The following is a 19431-nucleotide window of genomic DNA, read 5'->3' on the forward strand; positions in this document are numbered from 1 at the left end:
TGTTTTTCTATATGACAATTCACTGATGCGCGATAATCCCTTAAACAACGAGGCATTGACTTGTAGTCTGTAACAAAGAACACACCATCACGTTATGTCGATTTTAGTTATTTCAGCAAGTGATCAATATTGACTATTTAATTCTTAACATATCTTTGAACAGAACTTGTCCTGTGACTTCCTACCACATCAGGGGGGAAGTTATAGCTATGTTCCGATGTAACAACTTTAGGTTAGCAGTGGAAATCGGCTGCCACGCAAATACACTCTATGACCAACGTCTGTGCTTTTGCTGCCACTCTGTTGGCGTCAACTAATAACTTTGTTGAATATTATATCCTTGTCATACTGATGTGTGGGAAATATTTTGAAATAAGAAAAATGTGTTTCACAGCCCACCAGATCTATCCTCCAACAACTGAAATCTTTGTGCGTACTTACTTGAAACAACATAAAGTATCAGGACATGAACAAACGCTGATGTCCCCAAATGAAACTATGGGTTTTAAGTACTCATCGTTGCCCTTAATCCGTTATCATCACATCAGCTGGCCGGCAAAGTTGGATGTGACCGACTTAATTAGATGTGTGGTAATCAGGTGTCGCATGATTTCTGGTGTCACAAGTGTATAGCTTTCTAGAGAGTTGAATTGCAGTCAGCTGCATGATAGTGGCCTCTGAGAAGGCGTGCTCATTCTTGAAAATGTCTACTAACTTTAAAATGTTCGGGTGAGTGGAAGCTAGAATGGATGTCATCTTCGAGTGCCATCCTTCCACGTGATTGGTAGTGCGTGGACCTTCAGCGTGGAAATGGTTTCACATGTTGCGTCCATGCTGCCCATCAACCCCATCTTGCTTTCAAGCTAATGATCCTCTTAGTTCTGCCGAGAAGCACAAGCAGGTGCCCGACGTTTAATATTACAGTGAAAACTGCCTTCATCTTGCAGTGTGGTTGCCATCAGACAATAGTGGTAATCTAGCAGTGATGGTCTGGATGCACGGCGGAGGTTTTTATTGTGGATCTTCACGAGTGTCACAATATGAGGGCAAATGCCTTGCAGCAGAGAATGCCGTCATCGTTGTTTCAATGAATTACAGATTGGGGCCATTCGGGTTCAGTTATCTTGATCCAAATACCATCCCTGGCAATACGGACTTGATGGATCAAAGATTAGCCTTGTAGTGGCTGAAGGACAAAATTGCCAACTTTGGTGGAGATCCATCTCGTGTGGCCATATTTGGGGAAAGTGCTGTTGGTGTCAGCGTGGGTCACCATCTGGAGTCGTGACCTGTTTGACCTTTTTCCAGTGATCCCAATGTCCTTCATCGTCAACTGATGCAGATATTTATGACTGCTTGAAGACAGCAGATGCCCAAACGATGGCAGACCTTCAGGTTAGTGATTTGTTCAGTGAAGGGCTTGCATTTGTTCCAGTTGTGGATGGGTACTGCCTCCACGATGACCCCAAAACTCTTCTGTCCAGTGTATTCATCAAGCAGACCAGTGTATTGCATGGATTTAATGAAGACGAGATAACACCGTTTTTGGCAGTGAAGTTGAAGCAAATGAGAAACGTGTCCACAGTCCTCGAAACATTAATTTTAAGTCAGCAAGAGTATCAAAGTCTTCTCTCTTTTGATTTTGTTGCTGGTAGAGGAATAGAGGAACCGATTCGCCAGTTTCACGAAAGTCAGAAATCCCCTTTGACAGACACTCACTATTTGGATGTCATGATTCGCATGACTTCGGACAGGGATTTCTAGTGTCCTCATTTTGAGTTTGAGAGATTGCACTCTCCTGCTAACCCTACCTACGTCTACAGTTTTAATCATCAACTATCAAGAAGTCCATATCCACAGTGGATAGGAGCAGCCCACTGGTACGAGCTTGACTTTGTGTTTGTTTGGGTCCTTGAAAAGTCTCTTGGATGTACAGTGGAGGAGATATAGCTCAGCAAGACTATCAGGATCATCATGACTTACTGGACCAAATTTCCCAAGTCAGGGAGAGTGAGTGCAAGTGAGAGTGTGAGTGAGTGGGCGGTTGAGTTCTTGGAACAGTGTTAGAACTGACTAAAAACATTATTGAACAGCCATAAATTGTAGCAAACAGAACGGTCAGATTTCTTAAAGATTTCATATTTATATTTGCCCTGAGTGAGTGAGGTGTTTATAGAAGTGACACCATTCCGTTGCAGTTTTTGTTATCTTTTTCCAGTGATCCCAACGCTCCTGTCCCCGTCTAGGTGAACTGACAGTGTCTGACAACACTGATCTTTCATATGTGGCCCTGGACGTTGGCAGTAATGTATCAACAGAACACGGTGTAATCCATCACGAATGTGTCTTCATTAAAACAGGATTCTACCTATGATTCCTTCAGGTACCATACAAGTAACTTCTCCAGTGAAGATCTCCCAAACGTCATAACTAAATGTCACTAGTCACACCAAGCTGTGCCTATTTTGTCATCGTTACATCCCCACGTTGACCACGCCAGTATTGATCAAATCTCGACTTTGAAAACTTCCCATTTCCAAACACTGAAAATGGTACTAGCTGAATGAGGACCACAGATAAAAAGAACACTCAACTTGTCAAGTGTTATAAATATCAATTATGCATGTACAATTGAAACAAAGAACATGCGTAATGTTGAAGGTTTCAGATACTGCTTCATATACTATGCATGTACAATTGAAACAAAGAACACGCGTAATGTTGAAGGTTTCAGATACTGCTTCATATACTACGCATGTACAAGTCAAACAAAGAACATGTGTAATGTTGAAGGTTTCAGATACTGCTTCATATACTATGCATGTACAATTGAAACAAAGAACACGCGTAATGTTGAAGGTTTCAGATACTGCTTCATATACTATGCATGTACAATTGAAACAAAGAACATGCGTAATGTTGAAGGTTTCAGATACTGCTTCATATACTACACATGTACAATTGAAACAAAGAACATGCGTAATGTTGAAGGTTTCAGATACTGCTTCATATACTACACATGTACAATTGAAACAAAGAACATGCGTAATGTTGAAGGTTTCAGATACTGCTTCATATACTATGCATGTACAATTGAAACAAAGAACATGCGTAATGTTGAAGGTTTCAGATACTGCTTCATATACTATGCATGTACAATTGAAACAAAGAACATGCGTAATGTTGAAGGTTTCAGATACTGCTTCATATACTACACATGTACAATTGAAACAAAGAACATGCGTAATGTTGAAGGTTTCAGATACTGCTTCATATACTACACATGTACAATTGAAACAAAGAACATGCGTAATGTTGAAGGTTTCAGATACTGCTTCATATACTACACATGTACAATTGAAACAAAGAACATGCGTAATGTTGAAGGTTTCAGATACTGCTTCATATACTATGCATGTACAATTGAAACAAAGAACATGCGTAATGTTGAAGGTTTCAGATACTGCTTCATATACTATGCATGTACAATTGAAACAAAGAACATGCGTAATGTTGAAGGTTTCAGATACTGCTTCATATACCATACATGTACAATTGAAACAAAGAACATGCGTAATGTTGAAGGTTTCAGATACTGCTTCATATACCATACATGTACAAGTCAAACAAAGAACATGCGTAATGTTGAAGGTTTCAGATACTGCTTCATATACTATACATGTACAAGTCAAACAAAGAACATGCGTAATGTTGAAGGTTTCAGATACTGCTTCATATACTATGCATGTACAATTGAAACAAAGAACATGCGTAATGTTGAAGGTTTCAGATACTGCTTCATATACTATGCATGTACAATTGAAACAAAGAACATGCGTAATGTTGAAGGTTTCAGATACTGCTTCATATACTATACATGTACAATTGAAACAAAGAACATGCGTAATGTTGAAGGTTTCAGATACTGCTTCATATACTATACATGTACAATTGAAACAAAGAACATGCGTAATGTTGAAGGTTTCAGATACTGCTTCATATACTATACATGTACAATTGAAACAAAGAACATGCGTAATGTTGAAGGTTTCAGATACTGCTTCATATACTATACATGTACAATTGAAACAAAGAACATGCGTAATGTTGAAGGTTTCAGATACTGCTTCATATACCATACATGTACAATTGAAACAAAGAACATGCGTAATGTTGAAGGTTTCAGATACTGCTTCATATACTATACATGTACAACTGAAACAAAGAACATGCGTAATGTTGAAGGTTTCAGATACTGCTTCATATACTATACATGTACAATTGAAACAAAGAACATGCGTAATGTTGAAGGTTTCAGATACTGCTTCATATACTATGCATGTACAATTGAAACAAAGAACACGCGTAATGTTGAAGGTTTCAGATACTGCTTCATATACTATACATGCACAATTGAAACAAAGAACATGCGTAATGTTGAAGGTTTCAGATACTGCTTCATATACTATGCATGTACAATTGAAACAAAGAACATGCGTAATGTTGACGGTTTCAGATACTGCTTCATATACTATGCATGTACAATTGAAACAAAGAACATGCGTAATGTTGAAGGTTTCAGATACTGCTTCATATACTATGCATGTACAATTGAAACAAAGAACACGCGTAATGTTGAAGGTTTCAGATACTGCTTCATATACTATACATGTACAATTCAAACAAAGAACACGCGTAATGTTGAAGGTTTCAGATACTGCTTCATATACTATGCATGTACAATTGAAACAAAGAACATGCGTAATGTTGAAGGTTTCAGATACTGCTTTATATACTATGCATGTACAATTGAAACAAAGAACACGCGTAATGTTGAAGGTTTCAGATACTGCTTCATATACTACGCATGTACAAGTCAAACAAAGAACATGCGTAATGTTGAAGGTTTCAGATACTGCTTCATATACTATACATGTACAATTGAAACAAAGAACATGCGTAATGTTGAAGGTTTCAGATACTGCTTCATATACTACACATGTACAATTGAAACAAAGAACACGCGTAATGTTGAAGGTTTCAGATACTGCTTCATATACTATGCATGTACAATTGAAACAAAGAACATGCGTAATGTTGAAGGTTTCAGATACTGCTTCATATACTATGCATGTACAATTGAAACAAAGAACACGCGTAATGTTGAAGGTTTCAGATACTGCTTCATATACTATGCATGTACAATTGAAACAAAGAACATGCGTAATGTTGAAGGTTTCAGATACTGCTTCATATACCATACATGTACAATTGAAACAAAGAACATGCGTAATGTTGAAGGTTTCAGATACTGCTTCATATACTATACATGTACAACTGAAACAAAGAACATGCGTAATGTTGAAGGTTTCAGATACTGCTTCATATACTATACATGTACAATTGAAACAAAGAACATGCGTAATGTTGAAGGTTTCAGATACTGCTTCATATACTATGCATGTACAATTGAAACAAAGAACATGCGTAATGTTGAAGGTTTCAGATACTGCTTCATATACTATGCATGTACAATTGAAACAAAGAACACGCGTAATGTTGAAGGTTTCAGATACTGCTTCATATACTATACATGTACAATTCAAACAAAGAACACGCGTAATGTTGAAGGTTTCAGATACTGCTTCATATACTATGCATGTACAATTGAAACAAAGAACATGCGTAATGTTGAAGGTTTCAGATACTGCTTTATATACTATGCATGTACAATTGAAACAAAGAACACGCGTAATGTTGAAGGTTTCAGATACTGCTTCATATACTACGCATGTACAAGTCAAACAAAGAACACGCGTAATGTTGAAGGTTTCAGATACTGCTTCATATACTATACATGTACAATTGAAACAAAGAACATGCGTAATGTTGAAGGTTTCAGATACTGCTTCATATACTATGCATGTACAATTGAAACAAAGAACACGCGTAATGTTGAAGGTTTCAGATACTGCTTCATATACTATGCATGTACAATTGAAACAAAGAACATGCGTAATGTTGAAGGTTTCAGATACTGCTTCATATACTATGCATGTACAATTGAAACAAAGAACATGCGTAATGTTGAAGGTTTCAGATACTGCTTCATATACTACACATGTACAATTGAAACAAAGAACATGTGTAATGTTGAAGGTTTCAGATACTGCTTCATATACTATACATGTACAATTGAAACAAAGAACATGCGTAATGTTGAAGGTTTCAGATACTGCTTCATATACTATACATGTACAATTGAAACAAAGAACATGCGTAATGTTGAAGGTTTCAGATACTGCTTCATATACTATGCATGTACAATTGAAACAAAGAACATGCGTAATGTTGAAGGTTTCAGATACTGCTTCATATACTATACATGTACAATTGAAACAAAGAACATGCGTAATGTTGAAGGTTTCAGATACTGCTTCATATACTATGCATGTACAATTGAAACAAAGAACATGCGTAATGTTGAAGGTTTCAGATACTGCTTCATATACTATGCATGTACAATTGAAACAAAGAACATGCGTAATGTTGAAGGTTTCAGATACTGCTTCATATACTATACATGTACAATTGAAACAAAGAACATGCGTAATGTTGAAGGTTTCAGATACTGCTTCATATACTATACATGTACAATTGAAACAAAGAACATGCGTAATGTTGAAGGTTTCAGATACTGCTTCATATACTATACATGTACAATTGAAACAAAGAACACGCGTAATGTTGAAGGTTTCAGATACTGCTTCATATACTATGCATGTACAATTGAAACAAAGAACACGCGTAATGTTGAAGGTTTCAGATACTGCTTCATATACTATGCATGTACAATTGAAACAAAGAACATGCGTAATGTTGAAGGTTTCAGATACTGCTTCATATACTATGCATGTACAATTGAAACAAAGAACATGCGTAATGTTGAAGGTTTCAGATACTGCTTCATATACTATGCATGTACAATTGAAACAAAGAACATGCGTAATGTTGAAGGTTTCAGATACTGCTTCATATACTATGCATGTACAATTGAAACAAAGAACACGCGTAATGTTGAAGGTTTCAGATACTGTTTCATATACTATACATGTACAATTCAAACAAAGAACACGCGTAATGTTGAAGGTTTCAGATACTGCTTCATATACTACACATGTACAATTGAAACAAAGAACATGCGTAATGTTGAAGGTTTCAGATACTGCTTCATATACTATGCATGTACAATTGAAACAAAGAACATGCGTAATGTTGAAGGTTTCAGATACTGCTTCATATACTACACATGTACAAGTGAAACAAAGAACATGCGTAATGTTGAAGGTTTCAGATACTGCTTCATATACTATGCATGTACAATTGAAACAAAGAACATGCGTAATGTTGAAGGTTTCAGATACTGCTTCATATACTATGCATGTACAATTGAAACAAAGAACATGCGTAATGTTGAAGGTTTCAGATACTGCTTCATATACTATGCATGTACAATTGAAACAAAGAACATGCGTAATGTTGAAGGTTTCAGATACTGCTTCATATACTACACATGTACAATTGAAACAAAGAACATGCGTGATGTTGAAGGTTTCAGATACTGCTTCATATACTATACATGTACAATTGAAACAAAGAACATGCGTAATGTTGAAGGTTTCAGATACTGCTTCATATACTATACATGTACAATTGAAACAAAGAACATGCGTAATGTTGAAGGTTTCAGATACTGCTTCATATACTATGCATGTACAATTGAAACAAAGAACATGCGTAATGTTGAAGGTTTCAGATACTGCTTCATATACTATACATGTACAATTGAAACAAAGAACACGCGTAATGTTGAAGGTTTCAGATACTGCTTCATATACTATACATGTACAATTGAAACAAAGAACATGCGTAATGTTGAAGGTTTCAGATACTGCTTCATATACTATGCATGTACAATTGAAACAAAGAACATGCGTAATGTTGAAGGTTTCAGATACTGCTTCATATACTATGCATGTACAATTGAAACAAAGAACATGTGTAATGTTGAAGGTTTCAGATACTGCTTCATATACTATACATGTACAATTGAAACAAAGAACATGCGTAATGTTGAAGGTTTCAGATACTGCTTCATATACTATACATGTACAAGTCAAACAAAGAACACGCGTAATGTTGAAGGTTTCAGATACTGCTTCATATACTATGCATGTACAATTGAAACAAAGAACATGCGTAATGTTGAAGGTTTCAGATACTGCTTCATATACTATACATGTACAATTGAAACAAAGAACATGCGTAATGTTGAAGGTTTCAGATACTGCTTCATATACTATGCATGTACAATTGAAACAAAGAACATGCGTAATGTTGAAGGTTTCAGACACTGCTTCATATACTATGCATGTACAATTGAAACAAAGAACATGTGTAATGTTGAAGGTTTCAGATACTGCTTCATATACTATACATGTACAATTGAAACAAAGAACATGTGTAATGTTGAAGGTTTCAGATACTGCTTCATATACTATGCATGTACAATTGAAACAAAGAACATGCGTAATGTTGAAGGTTTCAGATACTGCTTCATATACTATGCATGTACAATTGAAACAAAGAACATGCGTAATGTTGAAGGTTTCAGATACTGCTTCATATACTATACATGTACAATTGAAACAAAGAACATGCGTAATGTTGAAGGTTTCAGATACTGCTTCATATACTATACATGTACAATTGAAACAAAGAACACGCGTAATGTTGAAGGTTTCAGATACTGCTTCATATACTATACATGTACAATTGAAACAAAGAACATGCGTAATGTTGAAGGTTTCAGATACTGCTTCATATACTATACATGTACAATTGAAACAAAGAACATGCGTAATGTTGAAGGTTTCAGATACTGCTTCATATACTATGCATGTACAATTGAAACAAAGAACATGCGTAATGTTGAAGGTTTCAGATACTGCTTCATATACTATACATGCACAATTGAAACAAAGAACACGCGTAATGTTGAAGGTTTCAGATACTGCTTCATATACTATGCATGTACAATTGAAACAAAGAACATGTGTAATGTTGAAGGTTTCAGATACTGCTTCATATACTATACATGTACAATTGAAACAAAGAACATGCGTAATGTTGAAGGTTTCAGATACTGCTTCATATACTATACATGTACAATTGAAACAAAGAACATGCGTAATGTTGAAGGTTTCAGATACTGCTTCATATACTATACATGTACAATTGAAACAAAGAACACGCGTAATGTTGAAGGTTTCAGATACTGCTTCATATACTATACATGTACAATTGAAACAAAGAACATGCGTAATGTTGAAGGTTTCAGATACTGCTTCATATACTATACATGTACAATTGAAACAAAGAACATGCGTAATGTTGAAGGTTTCAGATACTGCTTCATATACTATGCATGTACAATTGAAACAAAGAACATGCGTAATGTTGAAGGTTTCAGATACTGCTTCATATACTATACATGTACAATTGAAACAAAGAACACGCGTAATGTTGAAGGTTTCAGATACTGCTTCATATACTATGCATGTACAATTGAAACAAAGAACATGTGTAATGTTGAAGGTTTCAGATACTGCTTCATATACTATACATGTACAATTGAAACAAAGAACATGCGTAATGTTGAAGGTTTCAGATACTGCTTCATATACTATACATGTACAAGTCAAACAAAGAACACGCGTAATGTTGAAGGTTTCAGATACTGCTTCATATACTATGCATGTACAATTGAAACAAAGAACATGCGTAATGTTGAAGGTTTCAGATACTGCTTCATATACTATACATGTACAATTGAAACAAAGAACATGCGTAATGTTGAAGGTTTCAGATACTGCTTCATATACTATGCATGTACAATTGAAACAAAGAACATGCGTAATGTTGAAGGTTTCAGATACTGCTTCATATACTATGCATGTACAATTGAAACAAAGAACATGTGTAATGTTGAAGGTTTCAGATACTGCTTCATATACTATACATGTACAATTGAAACAAAGAACATGTGTAATGTTGAAGGTTTCAGATACTGCTTCATATACTATGCATGTACAATTGAAACAAAGAACATGCGTAATGTTGAAGGTTTCAGATACTGCTTCATATACTATGCATGTACAATTGAAACAAAGAACATGCGTAATGTTGAAGGTTTCAGATACTGCTTCATATACTATGCATGTACAATTGAAACAAAGAACATGCGTAATGTTGAAGGTTTCAGATACTGCTTCATATACTATGCATGTACAATTGAAACAAAGAACATGCGTAATGTTGAAGGTTTCAGATACTGCTTCATATACTACACATGTACAAGTCAAACAAAGAACACGCGTAATGTTGAAGGTTTCAGATACTGCTTCATATACTATGCATGTACAAGTCAAACAAAGAACACGCGTAATGTTGAAGGTTTCAGATACTGCTTCATATACTATACATGTACAATTGAAACAAAGAACACGCGTAATGTTGAAGGTTTCAGATACTGCTTCATATACTATGCATGTACAATTGAAACAAAGAACATGCGTAATGTTGAAGGTTTCAGATACTGCTTCATATACTATGCATGTACAATTGAAACAAAGAACACGCGTAATGTTGAAGGTTTCAGATACTGCTTCATATACTATGCATGTACAATTGAAACAAAGAACACGCGTAATGTTGAAGGTTTCAGATACTGCTTCATATACTATGCATGTACAAGTCAAACAAAGAACATGCATAACGTTGAAGGTTTCAGATACTGCCAGTTACATTCAGGAATTCTCCCTGACGATGATGTTGTGCTTGTCATCATCGTGTGCTGCTCAGTGGTTTCTTTAACGAATCCAGTTACAAAGAACACATACCAAGTACTATGCATAGCCACATGCATGAACGTGGAAGGCTTCCAGGATTTCCCAGTGTGTGATCCTTAAGTGTGAAGCTTTTCTTGTTGTCACCGTATCTTGCTAACTAGTTTCAGAAAACCCATGAATGTCCAGAACCGCACAGGGAACATAATTAGAAAAACAGTCAAGCACAATTGCATATGCACAATTCATGCCCCAGACGCTCAAATAATTCCGATTATTATTACCCTGCTAGAAGGTTAATGGTTAGATGACTTATCCCACCGTGTACCCATTTTCTTCTGGGTGAACAGAAGCATTTTTGAACAAACTCAAGAGAGATACCGAAGAGAGCTGGGATGTAGGCTCATGTTCACATTAATAGATAAATGGCAGCACTTTCATATCTGTAGGTTCATTACGAAAAGAAACCTATCTGTTCACGTTCACACTATCATATGAATTAAGTCACGCTGAAATACTCATATCAGCATGTTTATTCATGTTTATTCATGTTTACACATTAACAAAATATGTCCACACCCATATACTCGTGTCAATACGCTTATGTATGAGCAAACAGATGCATTCATACCAATATCGGTAAGTGAATATGTTCATACATATATCTTATATATGTTCAACACGTTCTTGTAATAAGAAAAGAGTCAAATCATTGGGTGGCAAGGCTGGACACATGTCATCATCTCCCAATTACATAAATCGATGTTCACGTTGTTTATTACTGGACTGCCTGGTTGAGACTTGATTGCATGCATATACAGACCGCCGCCATATAAGTGAAATATTGTTTGTTATACGACAAAACAACCAACCAACCAGCCACCGTCTAAGGTCCTACAGCTATGGTACCTCATGTATTTTCTGGTTTAGCTTTGTGGTTTCGCAAGAAAAAAATGGAGATTTCTAAAATTTACAGTTTGGAAATATCATATTTACAAAAATTTCAAAAAATTGCTAAACTGCAGCCAGAGACGTTATGAATCATATTAAATATTGTTGTGTTTCAGACCAACCTGACGGACAGGGACACTGCACAAGAGGATGACAGGGCTGCATATTCCCCGAGTAAAGAATATGTTTCATCACTGTCGTTTCTTTAAATCCTTTGTCAGTCATATCATCAAGTGTCATTGTGTTGAGGAAGACAAATAGAGCCCAGAAACACTCCTCAGAGATAATTAACGTCATTTGTGCATGTATGTTGTGGCGTCTTCACACCGAGTCATTCGGGTCTATAACAGTCACCTTACCAATGAAACAATAGCTTCGGCCTGGTTAACCAGTTTCTTTTTCCGTGGAAGCTGGAGACTCTTCGCCTTGAAATATCTCTGCACATATTCCGCGGTCAAACGATGACATTCAGAAGTACTCATGTTAAAAAACACTAAATATATAATATGTGGTCAGTGTCAATTATTGGATGGATGTACATTTCAAATACATAAATATCTCACACGTTACAATCCAATCACAGTTTGCCTCCATCAAACCTGAAGTTACGATACGCGCTCAGGGCGCAACACATTCCTCTTTAGTGTAGTGAAACCGTCACCATTCGTTCCTTTCCGTAATTTGCAAGATGACTTTAGTGTAGTAAAACCGCCACCACTCGTTCCTTTCCGTAATTTGTAAGATGACTTTAGTGTAGAAAAACCGTCACCACTCGTTCCTTTCCGTAATTTGCAAGATGACTTAAGTGTAGTAAAACCGTCACCACTCGCTCCTTTCCGTAATTTGCAGGATGACTCAAGTCAGTGGATGGGTAAACAAGGCACAGCAGTCAGATTAAAACCGAAACGTCGCATCTATTGCAATAAAGAAATGTCTATCCAAAAACTGTGCCCCACTTCAGCATTCTTTTAAATACAAAGAGATTTAAGCCCGCACATGTGTGTTTGTTCAAACAACAACACTACCGCGTTTTCAGTCGCGTTTTTCCCATGACGTGGCACATTCGTCATTGTAGTTTTTGAGGGTGGGCAGGTCCTAGTGTTAGCTGATGACGGGTTGAACGACGTAAAACAATCCTCACTCGCTCGTTGAATGCATGTAGTTTATGCACGTACTGTTATGAATGGGCATGTGCAGGTCAAACGGTCTGCTCTTGACATGGAGGGGCGTAATATTACTCACTCACGCGTTGAATAAATATAATTTCTGGACGCGTGACCAGGTTTCTTTCCATATTTAATTCCATGGGCTTAAATTTAAAATTAATTCTTGGGTGTTTGGAGTCCCTTTCAAAACGCAAAGATTCTGACGCTCTAAATACTGTATGCAGACAACTAGTCATTGTCTTTGATTTCAGTCAGTCCTTCATAATAATTTGTGTTTTGCATAAATTAGACTTAACTTTACCATTCGCAGTTACATGTACTCACATGATGAAAAATTTTCATAACTTTCAAGTTTGAACTTATACACAAGTTTCCAGATTAAGGGGGTTTTAAAACTTCGAATATAATCCATGGGCGGCTTAAATATGGTTAAAATATTTCATCGCTAGAATAGACAAATAGACCGATCTAGTGTGTCAATCAAAACTGGCGCATACGTCAGTTTCGACCAATCAGCAGTCTGGACTCGCTTTGTGGATTTGTCAGACCTATTTCCGGGGTCAAACGATGCCATTCACACTCGCTTCATGTACTGATATAATGCTCCCGTTAGTCATTAGTGGAAGCACATCTGTCAACCAGTGACACGAAGTCTGAAATAGTCCCAGGAAATTGTGTGTGTTTTCCTGGACACACACACACACACACAGAGAGAGAGAGAGAGAGAGAGAGAGAGAGAGAGACAGACAGACAGACAGAGACACTCAGACACATACACGCAGACACACACAGACACGTAGACACACACACATACACACACCGTTGATACTCTAAGCTGAACCTTTGGTGTTATTCAGTAGAGTACAGAAATGTGTTATATCGTGGTGCATCACAAGATAGTCGACCAAGTTCTCATTCTGCCGCAACGAGATTGACCATACATTTGACAGCAATCATAAGAACTATTTTGTATCAGATGTTTCAGTGTTACATACATATTTCAAGGTAGGACAAAATCGTTATGAAAATCATGAACGTTATAAAACGTTTTACTTGATCGTGACATATTCATGTTTACCAGATTACAGCAATCTTCAGAAATTTCATTTACATATATGCCGTGTTCGGACTGGAGTGGGGTGTGCGGTCAAAGTGTACAGTATTACCCGGACACAAGGTGGCGCTATCATCGATCTGGTGTGTGGAGGCTGGTGTGGAGGATGTGGTCCTATTGGAGATATGATCAAAAAACAAAACAAAACAAAAAAAACCCCATAGAATCCCAACTCCTGCTCTCCAAAGTACACTGGTGTTGGGTGTTATCTTACCCTACGCCCATCCCCTCTCCGAAGCAAAACAAAGATATCAACGTTCACAGCACTGCCTTCACTGACCGCCATACGACTCAAGAAGATCCACCAATCGCTTGTGTCTCCAAAGTCTCGCATAATAGGTCGCTGTCAATCCTTCTTTGTTCTTGGCGTTGACATCCACCACATTCAGGGAGAGGACAAACGCCGCTGTCCAAAAATCTCCTGTCCGGCAAGCCATGTGACGGGTGTTATCACCTCCTTTGTCCACCAGGGACACATCGGCTCCTTCCCTCACAAACAGCTCCACCACGTCTCTGTGTTTATACCAAGCTGCCTCAGTCACTGGTGTCCTGCTATAGTCTCCTCTCTGGTTGACATTGAAGACATTCAGAGACAGGACCAGCTCTACCGTTCCCACATCTCCTCCCCGACAGGCGAAGTAAAGAAGATTGTGACCATCATCGTCCAGAAGAAACACATCGGCTCCTTCCCTCAGAAGGAGCTCAACCACATCCTTGTGTTCATACCAAGCTGCCAACATCACCGCTGTCCTGCTCGACCAGTTTCTACTGTTGATGTCCACCACGTTCAGAGACAACACCAACTGCACCGTCCTAAGATGTCCTCCACGACAGGCCACGTGAAGGATGGTGTTATCATCATGGTCCAGTAGCGATAAATCGGCTCCTTTCCTCACAAGGAACTTCACCACTTGTCTATGGCCCTGCTCTGCCGCCCTCAACAACGGCGTCCCCAGTTCCATTCTACAGTTGATGTTGGCGTGGCCTGCAGACAGGATCCGCTTCACTGCCGCCAGGTCACCGCGCTGGCTTGCGTAGTAGAGGTCGCGGTCGTCTGGTGATGGAGTTGCTGTAACATAAAATTAATGCAATCTGACTTGATACGTGACGAGGGCATTTCTTCATCATGGCTGACAACAACATGATAGGAATGACAACACGCAGACTAACAACCAGGTTCTGAAATGATGACAATTTACAGAAAAAGGCTCATGCTAAAATAACAATATATTGAAAGGGAGCCCTAAGACTCCCTTCATTTTCAGGAACTGTGGAAATGCAGATATGCAACATTTTCTAGACTTGCAAGGGTCTTCATGGATATACACGTATTTGCTTTAGAGTCTGTACGACATACCAGATAACACGTTGTTTCTGTAATTAAGGGTGCAGTGTTTTATTCTTAAAATATTTCTGTTCAAGTCAGTTGTTGTAGCAATATTTTGTGTAATCTCAAAGAGGGGTAACATTTGTTGATCGTTCAACTTGATAATATTACAATTGCTGTTTGATGTAAGTGTGTTTATGTCAGCCTGTTTTGTCTGTCAACACCACACTTAGGTTTATACACGCTGCTTGATTATGACCTCAGCCTGTTTTGTCTGTCAACACCACACTTAGGTTTATACACGCTGCTTGATTATGACCTCAGCCTCTTTTGTGTGTCAACACCACACTTAGGTTTATACACGCTTCTTGATTATGACCTCAGTCTCTTTGTCTGTCAACACCACACTTAGGTTTATACTTGCTTCTTGATTATGACATCAGCTTGTTTTGTCTGTCAATACAACACTTCCGTTTATTACTGATTGTGCTTGATTATGACCTCTACTTGTTTTGGCTGACAAGATAATACATTGGGGATACTCATACACATGTTAATTGCATTAAGGGTTAAGGTAGGTGATCGAGAGAGTTACGCTCTCAGCAATCTTCCAGCTATTTGGCGGTGGTCAGTAAGTAATTGGGTCTGCACCAGGTAACTCAGTGATCAACAGCATGAGCATCAATCAGCGCAATTGGGAACCGGTGACATGTTTAAACCAAGTCAGCGAATCTGACCATCCGATCCCGTTGGTCGACCCTTATTACAAGCATGGGCTACTGAGGAGCTTCACAGGTACCTTGTAAATCGGGCTGTTGGGTCGTCACTGGCATTGGTGCAACCCTCTTGGTCTCGGCCGGATCCTGACTCGGGTCAGTTGAGGCTGAAACAGAGAATATTTTGTTCATCATGCCAAAGGAATTTAAATGCAGCTGTCGGTCCCTGTCTGGTGCTCTGCATTAATGGGTACAACAAGGACTGGTGGGCCCGGAGTCAGTATAATGTGTCTGAGTGGGGAATTCATACTTAACTGCGGTATGGTATCTCAGTGAGCTAGCACCGTGAAACCAGCTTAATCTGGAGAGTACAAACGGCTACACATACACACGTCTGCACGTTGTCATGGGATCGAAATATTCTTATGCGCGACGATAAACCCTCATCTGCGTCAACGATGACTGAAAGAAGCATCATGTTAAATATGTAATGGGAACACTTGTGCGGTCATAATTTCACGACTGGAACGAAAACATTGTCAGTCAGTTCATTTGTTGTGAATGGAATTCACTCTAGTGCAGCATTAAGTCTGCATAGAATTATTAACAGAGACCTACAAAATGCATACAGGTCAGGTACTTAAGATTGTTTGCCCTTGTGTTCTATGTCATTCCTACCCGAGAAAATCCTGGCTGGAATTGACCTTGACCCATACTAACGGGATGGGTTTTCAGGCTCGCTGCAGCGTTTGACATATGTCATAATATCCCAGTTACGTGGATCAGTGCTCTCGCTGGTGTCCAGTCCCGACTCGATTGTCTTCACCACCAAGTATTGCTTTACCAGACACAGTTCAAAGAAGAGTCGGTAACGAAACATATTATTATCAGGATCTGATTATTATGGTGTTGTCTTTCACCACAAGCTTTGTTATCTCTGGGTATTTGAGTTATATTCGCGTGTAGTTTCAGTTACAGTCGATGAAGTAATCAATCGACGATGTAATCAATCGATTGAGTAATCAATTTATCTGACTGGGGAGACATGGCGACCGTTGTGTAGGTCACTCGAGTAATAAATTCGTATTGGCTTTCAAAATCGAAACTGTAACACAATTACAGTTACAGTCTGTCATACAGACTAACGATTAGTCCCTAAATATACAAAAATGTGCGTTTCTTGTTGTTGTTGTTTTTTTGTTGTTGTTTTTTTGTTGTTGTTTGTTTTGTTTTGTTTTGTTCCTTTGTTTTGTTTTTTTTGTTAGTGTGTGTGTGTGTGTTTTGGGGGGGTTTTGTTTGGGCTTTATTTGGAGACAAGTGAGAAGGAGCCCCAAGGGAGAACCTGGGTAACAGTCTGAGGAATGCGCTACTTATGTCTCAGCCAATGTGCCCCTCTCCGGGTACAGGTTAACGTTAGGTCTGAATATATCTACCCAAAACTATAGATGATAATTCCTTGTAAAGTTGAAAGTTGAGATGAAAGATCCTGGAACTGATGAACGCTACACGCGTCGTATAGACTTTTTAATTGCAGAAAGGGATAATAGCGAATAGTTAATTAAGTACCATAATCAATGCTGTCCCATTAATTTAACGAACGGCGGAATAATTTTGTAAACACCGCTATAACATGGCAAAAAATGTCCGTGAGCCAGTAAAAGTTTAGAGTTTGAGAGAATGGGTTTAGGTTTTTGTCGCCTTTAGCAAATTTGGATCAGTATCACAGCGGAGTACAGGAGAAATAGGCTTTACACAAATTTACCCAAGTTGGAACTCGACCTGGGGTCTTCGACGTCGAGGCAAACGCTTTAACCAATAAGCTACCTCGCCGAATCTTCCGCAACTATATCATACAAAAAGGTACAAAACTGGGAATGGTGAATTATACCAGTCCGTACGAAGAAAAGGAAACGAACGCGGATTGTGCGTGATTTTCGCAACCACTCTTCTTCCTGTCATCTAGGTAAAAGTAATCATTTGAATATAATCTGCAATGATCATTTTGTTAGCTATTTTATTAAATATCAGTTAAACTATTATTTTTTAGCTAGGGGACTTTTGGAAGTCTGACTCTCCGGTTCAGTCAGTGAAAACTCAGACTGTGGCTCCGGTAACACTATCTTCCCTTATCTCATCAGAATTCTCGGGCCACTTTCTTATGTGAGAGGAAGCATTTATACCACGTTCTTCACATCATTAGCTATACATCTGGTGTTTGTTAGAACGGTTACTTTCATATCTGCTTATTATCCTGTCTAAAGTCCCTGAATCACATGCAGTCCTAAAGCCTTTTATGAGGCAGGTCCACATTTGCCTCTTTCCAGTTTAAATGGTTTTATCTATTTCCATCCAAACGGTATATATTCAATGAGCGTGTGAGTGAGTACAATTTTACGCCGCTTTTAGCAATATTCCAGCAGTACCAGGGCAATTGTCACCTGAAAACCTGTCGACTTGTACTGCATTTTGTTGTAGTAATTTTTACATACTCTAAAGACAAAACGTGTGTTTGAATGTTGTGTGGTTGGCACTGAGTTAGTTCGATCATGTGGTTTGGCGTTTTTGTCAAAAAAGGGTTTCTTTGGATCTTCACTTAGCTCTTAACATATTTTGAAAACACAACTGAATAATATCTATGAGTCCCACATGGAAACTTATTACATGTAAAGCTGTAAACAACATGCCAAGTAAATCAACCCTATGCTTATATGAACACGGGAAAATGGGACCAATATTTTATAACGGTATGTGTTATTAAAAACTGGAAATTTACAGACCAACTGAGCTCATTCCGCAATGTGAAACCTGTCAAGGGTCACAGTGTCACAGTGATAACGAGTATCAGACTTAATCCGTCACCAGTATCTCTTAAGCTGACAGAACCAAGGTACAATGCATGTCTCTACGGCTGTGGTCAAATCAAGTGCGTGCCACGTATGCCCTGGTGGCATACTCGCGACTGGCCATCGATGCCTTGGTCCTTCTAATTGACATAATCAAAGGTTCACAATAACAACGTTACCGTACGTTTTATCTGCAAACGCGATTATACGCGATAGCTGGAATAGGTATATAGTACGGATGGCAGTCACAAATCAGGGTGTGGCTCTCTAGTAAATGTTATCTATTGTATTACGTTGTGCATACTATGCTGTCTTGTAACTATGTACTATGTAGATTGTATCAACGCCACCGGCTTGATGTATAGAGTATTTAACGATGACATTACGTTGTATACGTTTGAATGTGT

At 38.2% G+C, this 19431-nt stretch overlaps 1 protein-coding gene across 1 annotated transcript; it reads left to right on the forward strand.

The window, feature by feature from the left end:
* The first annotated feature begins 820 nt into the window (after positions 1-820).
* Positions 821-12012, forward strand: LOC137259386 (cholinesterase 2-like). Its single transcript, XM_067797054.1, is given in 5 exon segments — positions 821-1310; positions 1313-2032; positions 2247-2353; positions 2356-2383; positions 11975-12012. Coding segments are annotated over 5 exon segments (1383 nt in total).
* The last annotated feature ends 7419 nt before the right edge of the window (positions 12013-19431 follow it).

The sequence above is a fragment of the Haliotis asinina genome, chromosome 13, assembly GCF_037392515.1.
Source record: "Haliotis asinina isolate JCU_RB_2024 chromosome 13, JCU_Hal_asi_v2, whole genome shotgun sequence".
NCBI classification, from domain to species: Eukaryota; Metazoa; Mollusca; class Gastropoda; order Lepetellida; family Haliotidae; genus Haliotis; species Haliotis asinina.